The following is a 10,190-nucleotide window of genomic DNA, read 5'->3' on the forward strand; positions in this document are numbered from 1 at the left end:
ATCCGCTGGAGAGTGCTGAAGGAGTGTGTGTGTGTGTGTGTGTGTGTGTGTGTGTGTGTGTGTGTGTGTGTGTGTGTGAGGGGGCTGTCAGAGGGGTGACATTCCAACTTTGCCTAATGCCTGGTTCCTTTGGAAAGAGTTCATCTTCTGCAGGGATGGCGTGCACATCAGAGCGAGCAGGAGCAAGCAAGCGTGACAACAACTCTCATCAAGTAAAAATTGAAATATCAGGCTGTGGCAGCACAGGGGTTCCCCCAACTTTTTCATGTCGTGGTCCCCACCCCTTCTCCTCCCATAAAGCTGACATTACAGCACAGACCCCCTCTCCCCCCCATTCAGCAGGGTTTCATCCTAATGCTCCGCAGCTGATGTTGTTTTCCGTTGTAGATATAATTCAGTGTGGAGTTGTCTGTAACTGTCTGTACCATAAATTGACGACAATAGCTGGCAGAGTGAAACCTATAATCAAATCAGACATACCTATTATACATTCACACGCTGGGCTAACTTCTATCGAAACGAATCAGACTTTCTCTTCTGGTTTGGGGGGAATCCTCCAGGGTAAGTCCTGGGAACATTTAGGAGCCACCGAGAGAGCCCAAATAACAGCACACAGCCAGACATGAAGAGATCATCGCTGTCTCAGGGCCATCACAAAATCACTTGAGGTTTAAAAAAAAAAAAAGGAAAAAAAAAAAAGGATGCAGTTTGATCCAAATGCCAAGATGTAATGTCAGCAGTTGCGCACACAGCGAATCTACTTCACACTCGGACGCACAAGTTTTCTCTGCATGCATTGTAAAGGGATGAGTGTAGCTGCTCTAAACTTGTGTCTCACAACTTCCGATTTCGCCATATAACGTGTAAAACACACAGATTGTGGACGCATTTTAAGGCATACATTAATTCCGGGCCAAAAAGACGATGCGTTCCGCTGTCGTCTGTCTCTGATGACAACTGACTGGTGGCCATAATTTATGATGCCACTACATCATTGCTTTGGACAGAAGGCAGGTTATTTAATTAAACCCAGAAAATTCTCACTAATACGAGAATACAGATTTTCCTTTTCAATATTTCAGTGCTGTGAAGTTGTTTGTATCCAAAGGAAGTTTCTCTGAACACGTTTAAAACCGAATGTGGAGGCTAATTCACTTGTGTGTGCCTGTCTGTCTGTCTGTCTGTGTGTGTGTGTGTGTGTGTGTGTGTGTGTGTGTGTGTGTGTGTGTGTGTGATTGAATGCCTCTCTTTAATCTGCGGCCTGACACTGTGTGAGGGGGACTCGCCTGGTTCCACTTGTTGTTCGGGGGTTAATGGAAAAGATTTCTAAAGATTTATTGAGGGGGCGTTTAATGACCTGATCGGTTTCACCGCGTGAAAACAAATGATGCCGTAAAACCTCGCTGGGTTGGAGGGGGCTCAGATTGCCTAAATTAATGACCAAAAAGAGGGGTATTACAGTTTATAGTTTGTTTTTCTTTTGACACGCTTCTTACTGCCAATAAAATAACTTTAAAGATTCTTCTCTCTCATAGTGCCCTGATTTAAAAGAAGTTTTTAAAAATATGACCCTTGAAACTTTTATCGACCGCTTTACTTGAAAAAGCAATACTTAAATTAAGTAAATATAGTTTTTTTTTGACAGTCTGAACCTGGCAAAAGGTTCTTTACATGTGGCCGACTACGTAGTAGAAAATACATGTTAAAGGTCTTTTATTTTATATTTGGAGAGACAATGAGCGACTCAGGTCATTCCTCACAAGGTGCTCGACTTTCTCATTCCGCCGCACTCGGACACATCCTTCTCGCTTTACAGTCGCATCTGTCTTTACTGCTTATTTATTTCTAAATCCATCTATAATGTGCGCTATCCTGCGCCGACAATCCGTGGAAAAGTTCAGACGATTTGCGAAATAATCCCAAGGAAATAAACAGCAAAACAAAATGAAAAATGAAAATAGAAAATCTAACGTAAAAATCAAGATGCAAAGTTCGTTTTATTTTCTTTTGCTTTAATGGGTTAATTACAAAAGTAATTACTGTGCTGCAGAAGGGGTAAAATATTTGTAAAGACAGTCGTTTAAAACCGACATGGATCAAAAGGGAATGAGAAAAACATTAGGGAATATAAGAAAAATATGTGACCCGGCAGGATACTTTCAGATTCATAAAACCTAAAAGCTTGCTATGTTAAAAATAAAATAGGCGTTTCTTAACTAATACAACAAATAAACCATCTGCAAAGAATAATGTCTTCAAGAGCAACATGGCAAAAATAGTCCCTTTTCATTTGAAGAGGGCGCTTTGGATTTAGGCTGCTCTTAAATCTTTAGTTCTGTTCACATATGGCTTGCTGGATATTATTAAAAACAGTGAGCAGAGTCTTGTTTATTCCTAAGGCAACAATATACAAATTGTGGAGTGAAAAATGAACTGATTGTAGCTGAAAAGCAGAAAGATGAGCAATGGTATCTTGAAATGGAACTCATCAAATCAAATAATAAGCCAACTTCTTTGCTGAAACCTGGAGAGATCAGAATCAAATTAAAAGGAAATTAGGCCTGCAACCATCAGCCACACTTGTCTCATTACAGCAGAAAGATAATCCACAAAAGCCTTAAAACCATACACACGGTGGGCAGACAAGGCAGGATTTCACAGTGGGCAACTTTAACAATGGAAAGTGTCTCAAGTAAAAGAAAAAAAGAGAAAAGTATATATTTAAGAATGTGTCTAAGGTATCACAAGATTTAGTATCCGGTTTGAGTTTTTACTAATGTCATGACACATTAGAAATGTATTCCATTAAGCCTTGAGAGGTTTATAAAACATACCAGCTTTATGGGAAAAAAACTGATCATGTTTGTGTCACGTAGTCAGATTATGTGCAGCTGAGCAGGGAGCTGACTTTGTCACTTTTAAGTACACAAGAAGAGTACTTTGGTGGAAAGAAAAAATAGATATCCAACATCTAAGGAAATATCATTTCGGCTTAGAATAATATTGAAATCTTGGATTTCCTGACATGTGTAAGGCGATATATTGAGGTTTTATGAGTGTTGTGAGCTGACTTCTGGCTCCTGTGAAAATGAGATATCCCTCAAACCCATTTTGATGCTTGACTTTAAGTGATTTTAAATATGCTCCATGTCTTGAATTTTTTCATATTCAGAACAGGTTGTGTTTGTTTTATTTGTTTCATCGCATTCAATCATCGAGAGACATCAATTTCAAGGCTATCACCCTGGAAAAAAAGGGAAAAAAAAAAGATGTATATTTATAACAAACGGAGAAATGAACTCTCCACACTTTTGCAAATCAAACCCACTGATATACCAAAGTAAACACTTATTCGCTGACTTGCTTCGTGAGGTATTGGCTTGATATTAAAAAATAAAACAGTCTCAATGTGGGTATGAGATACCGACTTCAAATTTAGCTCAAACTTGAGAAATGAAAAAAACAAAAAAAAAAAAAACAACTTTTCTTTCATTTAATGAACTGCAATTCCAGAAACACATGGCACAGGTTAGAAGCACACTCCACACAAAGCTGAACGAGAAAAGTCAGATTACATGTGCGGAGGAGTCAGACATTAAAGAAGTTATAAAAACACCCCTTTTGTTAAAACAAATGGTTATCAGCTCAGCGTGTTCACTGTTAATAAAAAAAAATAAAAATAAAAAACATTTGTGGTGGGTATGGGATGCAAAAAAAATTAAAGATGGGCATTAGCCAGCTTGAAATGACACCGAACCTCAACAGACCTTATCGCATAAACTAATTTCAGGGTAAGCAATCCTGGCTTTAGGACCAGGGGGAAGAGGGAGAGGAAGGGGGAGACTGAGCAGTGCAGACTGGAGGGCAGGCGGGGCATTAGCTCAGTTCAGGCTGATGTCAGGACAATTAGAGGTGCACTACAGCGCATTGTGCACAGCGCCTGTCAGCCTTAATCTCTGCTGCCGTGGCCCGTACCCGCAGCCAGGCCACAGCCCACGGGAAGCGCTAACACTCAGGCCCATATTGCTTTGACAGTTGCACTCAACTAGAAGTAATGCAAAACGTTATTGTGATGTATACATGGTGACCCTGTACTCTTGTCTCTTACAACAAGAAGGCTGTGTGTGTGTGCAAAGCCAGGGAGGGCTGGAAGGGAGAAATGACACTCAGGGAAAAGATTGGGGAAGGAAAACTGGTGGGCGGTTACAGAGGAAGAGAGAGAGAGAAAAAAAAAATAGCAGAGTGGACCCTTTCTGCACCCCCACCTCTGATCCCTTACTCCCCCACCCCTCTCTCCCTCTTTCCCCCCACCTCCCTCTTTCCCCCCCACCTCCTCTTGTTCCAAGTCACTGTTGATGGTTCTCTACAAATCTGGGTGTTTGTTTTTGAGGGAGCTGCTGCGTGTGGTGACAGCGTTGGAGGTCTCCTCCGCCTCTTCGTCTTCTTTTGCCTCCAGGACATCACTGAAGAACCTGAAGATGGAGGTGAAACTCATCCAGGAGGTCAGCTCGTGCCTCTCTGTGCCTACATGTAGAAGATACACACAAAGACATTTGCTTATTGTAACACTGCAGGAAAAGATCATGAATATTGTAACGTAATTAAAATTACCATAATGCAACATAAACTATGAAAATAAATGAACGCCATTAGCTGTTTTAGTCTCATAAGGCTCACCACTCCCACAATGCACTGCATCTCTCTATGCAAACTTAAAGCCCTGCGCGTGAGAGCCGTGGCAGCCTATGACCCGTTAGTCCAATGGGACAGCCTTAATATGTTATCCAAGCGGATACCTGATAATCAACACCGCTCCACGACCAGGGAGACGGAAAGAGGTCCTTCCAACAAAACCAGACATATGCACAATGGGTGCACTAAGTGAAACCAGTGGAGCGGTAGTCATTCATTCTAAAGGACCGAATGAGGAAAGGCAAGACACAAGCTGGAGAGAGGTAACTAGCGAACATATCAGGTGGTCCGGCAGAGGCAGGGTGAGGCAGCCGTGCTGGGTTTCCCTCTGACCTCCTCCAGGTTAGGAAGTTCCCAAGTTGGGGGTCACACTGGAAATGGAAATCTGGTACATGCGCCTCGGGTTCCTTGGAGTCACGGTATCACAGCGCAGCATTTTAGCTGGATAGCTCGTCCTACCACAGAACACCTCGGCTCTGCAGCAGAGAACTGATGTTGACAACAGATCGTGGTTGCAGCCCGAATCATCTCTACTCATGCTCACTAACCATTTACTGCTAACAGATAATGGCTTGTCTCTGCTGCCGCTGGCTAGCAGCTCAGCTGCTTAGCAACACAACTGTAACTGGACCTGAAAAGCCATATTGAGGTGCCCTCTTGTTTCCCAGAGGGAGAATGGGTTTGCTGTGAGATATTAAGAGTTTCATCCCCTGATAGATGGATCTAAGACATGTGTTTACACACAGAGGGATGAATGAATACAAGCTCGGCTGTAATGAGTTTTCTTCAGTGAATCTTTATTTGCACGCTTACGACTGTTTTGATTATTACAATGGGTGCCTACAATTTCCCCAGGAGGATTTAAAATAAAAAACAAAGAGCAGTATCTGAAATCAGTGGGGGCTGCTTGAAAACGGGTTGTCCCATCAGGAAACGGCTTGATAACAACAACTCTTCTGGATGAGTCAGATCAGTAGTACATATAGAAATACCGCTTTACTTCAGCTCATTTCTTCAGTGCCTTCCTCCTTCTGCCCTGACTCCCTCCCCTCTCTGTGTACAGTGTATCAGCTATAAAAAGCTTGACTGGAAGGCCGCAGGGATACAATTAGGAAGCACCTTAAAGGCTCTCTCACCATAGACAGGCCTCTGATGACCACTGCACTGACCCCATGTTTATTAGATTGACCCCTGCCTGGAAGTATTAATGGAGATGGTGTGTGTGCATGTGTGTGTGTTTATGTGTATGACTCTGAGTGCAGGGTCTCGGGCTGAGAGTTGACTTGGGTTCAGTTGCAGGTGGTGTTTTTTTTTTTGTTTTTTTGTGCGCGTGTTATTTGTGTGCGCGAGTATGTAAGGGGGGGGGGGTTCTCGATCACTGTGAGATAAGGGACTGTGCAGCACGCTATAGAGCAAGCAGATGGCAGTCAGTGCCTTGGGTCAAATTTACTGGCCTGGCAATCATGGTAGTCAATAACCCAGCACTCTCACTGACTCGGCTACCTGTGTAGGGCTCATCACAACACCCATCCCTGGAAACAAAGACACAGCCCTCTCACACCTCTAATCTATCATTTATATCCAATTTGAGGCCGTGTGATGTTTTTCCACCTCCTCCATTTTCGCCGTCTCATTGGTCTCTGCCTCACTAGTGTTTTTACTTCTGTTTTGTCCTTTTTTTTTCCTCCTGCAGAAGCGATCAATGCCGCAGAGCTCTCTCGTTCACCCTGAACTGGTGGTGAACTCCTCAGGAACGCCGCCAGCTTCTCCACCCTATCCCATCGCAGTTCAGGGTCACCAGGGGGGTGTCTCTGTGCCAATATGCAGATGAGCCTGTGCCCCTCCAATGACTCTGCTGTTAAAACTCCACCCCTCTATATGGTGGAGGCTTTGAGATGAAGTTCACTCCCCCGGACGATGCTCACACACACGCACAGACACAAACCCGCTCTCATATAGACTTAAACAGGGCTTTAACAACTTAAGTCCACTCTTTCTTTAATAGCCAAAGTGTGCTGAACCTAATGGATGTTGTCAAAGCTGAGATGTGACCACTGATTTAGAGGAGGAACCCCAATGACCAGGAAGAAGAGAGAAGAGGAGAGGGGAGGGGAAGAGGCAGAATCACGTCAGCTATGCCACAAATCAAAGTAATATCTTTAAAAGATGTGGAAATCGATGAGGTATCATCTGGCTGTATCTTGTGTGTAAAGTGATCTCATAAACAGCCTGTAAGTATTTTATCCTCAATTTTAGCCACTCAATGAAAAGGTTTTTCAGCTGATAAGCAAATTCTTATATAGGAAAATTATTTTGACAAAAAATATATAAAGGACAAAGAGCTCTTCCATTTTTGTGAATTTAATTATTATTTCTATCAGTGTATTTATGTGCTTTTCTTGTATTAACTATACAACAATTAAGTTGCTTGTGCTAATTTGAACAGGTTTATTGTAACTGCATTAACCTAATAAAGTTTAATTTAAATGTGACAATGTCCTCATTTATTGTAAATGCAATAATGATGTTACTGCTGAGCTCCGTAGCATTGGGTATTGTCACAGGGAATACAGAGAAATTCCCTGTACTTTCACGATGTGTTTGTAATTAGCACTGGGTATTGGCAAACTTTGAAGAGATTATTACTGCTAGTAATAGTTATGAGAAATAATGATGGCTGCCAACCTAGAGGTAAGGAAATACACACACACACACACACACACACACACACACACACACACACACACACACACACACACACACACACACACACACACAGAGCTCTATGATGCTTTCATTGCAAGGCAGTACAGAAACATAGTCTGTAGTGAGAGCTCCCTTATGTGCTCTTTGCTCAGGTCAGAGCACAGTTTCAATGCGGCGCCTGACCGCTGTCCTGTGTTTGACCATTGTATGTATGTTTTCTGAGCCTCGTGAGGCTGCCTCATTATGTGACAGGCAGAGAGGACGATTTGATCCTGGATATTTAGCCTCCTCCTCTCTGTCACAGCCACTGGAGCCCTCTCAAGGTAATTGACTGACTGTTTGATCTCTCTCTGACTCAACACTGCTACAAGATGCTGATTGACACACACACACACACGCACGCACGCACGCGCACACACACACACACACACACACACACACACACACACACACACACACACACACACACACACACACACACACACACACGCACACACACACGTAAGTTGTTATTTGTGTGCAGTGAGATAAGGGCACAGAGGAGGAGAGTTTTGAGCTGGAAACAAGGAAACTCCTCCATAGCTATGGGCCATGCTTTCTTCCCCGTGCACCAAACGCTACATGCTGTTACAAATGGTAATCGGCTCTGATTGTCACAAATTTCAAAACAAACGTTAGGTGACTGAAAAGCCAAAGTGACGCCCCGAGTGATACTCCGACAGGAAGCGCGAATCAAAGCATGCCGACTATAATTAGGTTCCATCTGGGCTACATTATTTAAAGCCGCACCAGTTAATTGCTTGTGTACAAATGGCCTATTTTATTTGAATCAAACTCTTTTTTTTGTGATTCGTAATTACATTGATGTGAAGGGGGCCATATCTCTTTACTTCATTTATAATATAAATACATATTAAAATTATTAAGAGCACTTTGAGGCAAGGGGAATGCAAAGTGATGATACTTTTCTTTGTGTGAATTGAATTTCTTTAAACAATTATGAGTGCTTAATCAAATAAACTGACATTTGGGTTAAACATTTAATGAGCTTCAATTAAAAAAGGACATGAACAACGATACAATCATGAAGCAAAAATTACAAAAAACAGAATACCTAACAGGACTAATATAGAAAATATTATTATTGGACGCAGAAGCAAACATTTTCTAATTTCCTCTTGTCAGAGTTTTCATCTAAAAACCCACAAACAGTGTGTTATCTTATCAATTTCCTATCGACGGTAACCTAAGCTTTTGTTTTATCTTGATGTGAAGCAAAGCAGTGCATTGTGGGGCGGGCCTTGGCTGGTTGTAACCTTAGCCAGACTGCTGTTTGTGGAAACTATCTGTTGCATGGATCAGCGGTGGAGAATCGCTATCTCTGTCCTGGTTGTCAGACGATCGGATTTCCGCCCCTGACACTCTCTGATATTAGATGATCTTCTGTGGTGTGTGTGAGAGTATGTGCACAGTCTGTGCACATAGTGTGTGTTTGTGTGTATTAGTTCCTATGTGTCTGGTTGTCCATATCCAACACACAGGCACGTACAGTCAGTTATGCGTCTTGTCACTTGGCTTGCCAACACGCCTAAAGGTCAAGGATGTCATTTTGTCCCACATGGCTGTCTGTCGAAGGGGGCACGACATGTTACCACTGGAGACGAGGTCAAAGAGAGCCCGGGCAGGTGACAGGTGGTCGGCCACGCCGCCAGAGCAACTCTGTCCTCTGTAACAAACCTCTGAGATGTTGTCTTCAGTCAAAAATTTAATTAAATTAGAATTTACCTTCTCTCCCCTTCCCTAACACCACTCCTCAATTTCCATTGAGAGTAAAGACATCCACGTTAAACCCACAGTGCAGCACACGTATGACGCTACGCATCTTCATTTTGAATAAAATCAACATGGCACAAAGCCTTTACAGGTTTCACAGGAGCAGAAGAGACACATGCATCACAAGGGAAAAAAAAAAAAAAAAAAAAAGACTCAAATCAGAACTCATTTTATCAAACCAGTAATACCACTATTGCGTCTTGAATTTAATTCATTTTTAATGCTTGTTGGTAAGTGGGGTCTGCTCCCTCCCACTTCCCCCATCTCCCTCTTACTGCTTTTAATTACTTTGCTTAATATTGTGTGCTGTTGTCAGACAAAAACAAGGCAGAACTCATTACACATACAGAGATGAGGGAGAACCTGAATCACTTGCTACAGGGGCCGCTGAGGGGACTCCGTATTTACTTAGAATAAAATACAAACAGAAGAGAGACATAGACAAACAAAATCGAGTGACAGCCCAGAAAGGAAAGAAGATCACATTAACTGGTTTAAACCATAACCCAACGTAAGCTACTTTAAATTCCATATAATAGTTCCATGGATAGTGAACTTGTGACAACAAGGACTCTGCACAAAAGACAGCACTGCATTTCTTATTTCTACTCCTTTTTCCTTAAGTTAAACCCCTTCATCTACCCTTCCCTTCCCTACCCTACCCACCCAGACACCGAGACTGCATTGAGTGCTTTTTTTATTTTAACGTGAATGAGTGGCCTTGGCTATCATAAAGAACCTTTGCTTTTATAGACATGGAGCAGAGTATTTACAAGATAACCCTGGTCCAAGGACTGTGCAGGCTATTTGATACCAATGTCAGACTCTCCCCTCTCCTCCTCAGTAAAAATCGAAAGCCCAAACATGCCCTCGTCTCTACAGCACCTCTCAATATCAGTTGTTTTACGCTGCTCAGCCAAAATGGGTGGAGACACTTTGGAATAAGGACATCCGTGCAA

General features: G+C 42.5%; 1 protein-coding gene across 3 annotated transcripts in view; it reads right to left on the reverse strand.

Moving 5' to 3' along the window:
* Positions 1–4,331: 4,331 nt before the first annotated feature.
* Positions 4,332–10,190, reverse strand: part of arb2a (ARB2 cotranscriptional regulator A) — a 146,886-nt gene continuing 141,027 nt past the window's right edge. For all 3 annotated transcript variants that reach the window (XM_069178250.1, XM_069178249.1, XM_069178251.1), the window contains exon 11: positions 4,332–4,524. In XM_069178250.1, the coding sequence (XP_069034351.1) occupies positions 4,364–4,524 (161 nt within the window). In that variant the 3' untranslated portion in view covers positions 4,332–4,363. The remainder of the gene's footprint in view (positions 4,525–10,190) is intronic.

Source organism: Embiotoca jacksoni, unplaced genomic scaffold (genome assembly GCF_022577435.1).
Source record: "Embiotoca jacksoni isolate LCO1_2020_lvr unplaced genomic scaffold, fEmbJac1.0.p SCAF_8, whole genome shotgun sequence".
Lineage (NCBI taxonomy): Eukaryota > Metazoa > Chordata > Actinopteri > Embiotocidae > Embiotoca > Embiotoca jacksoni.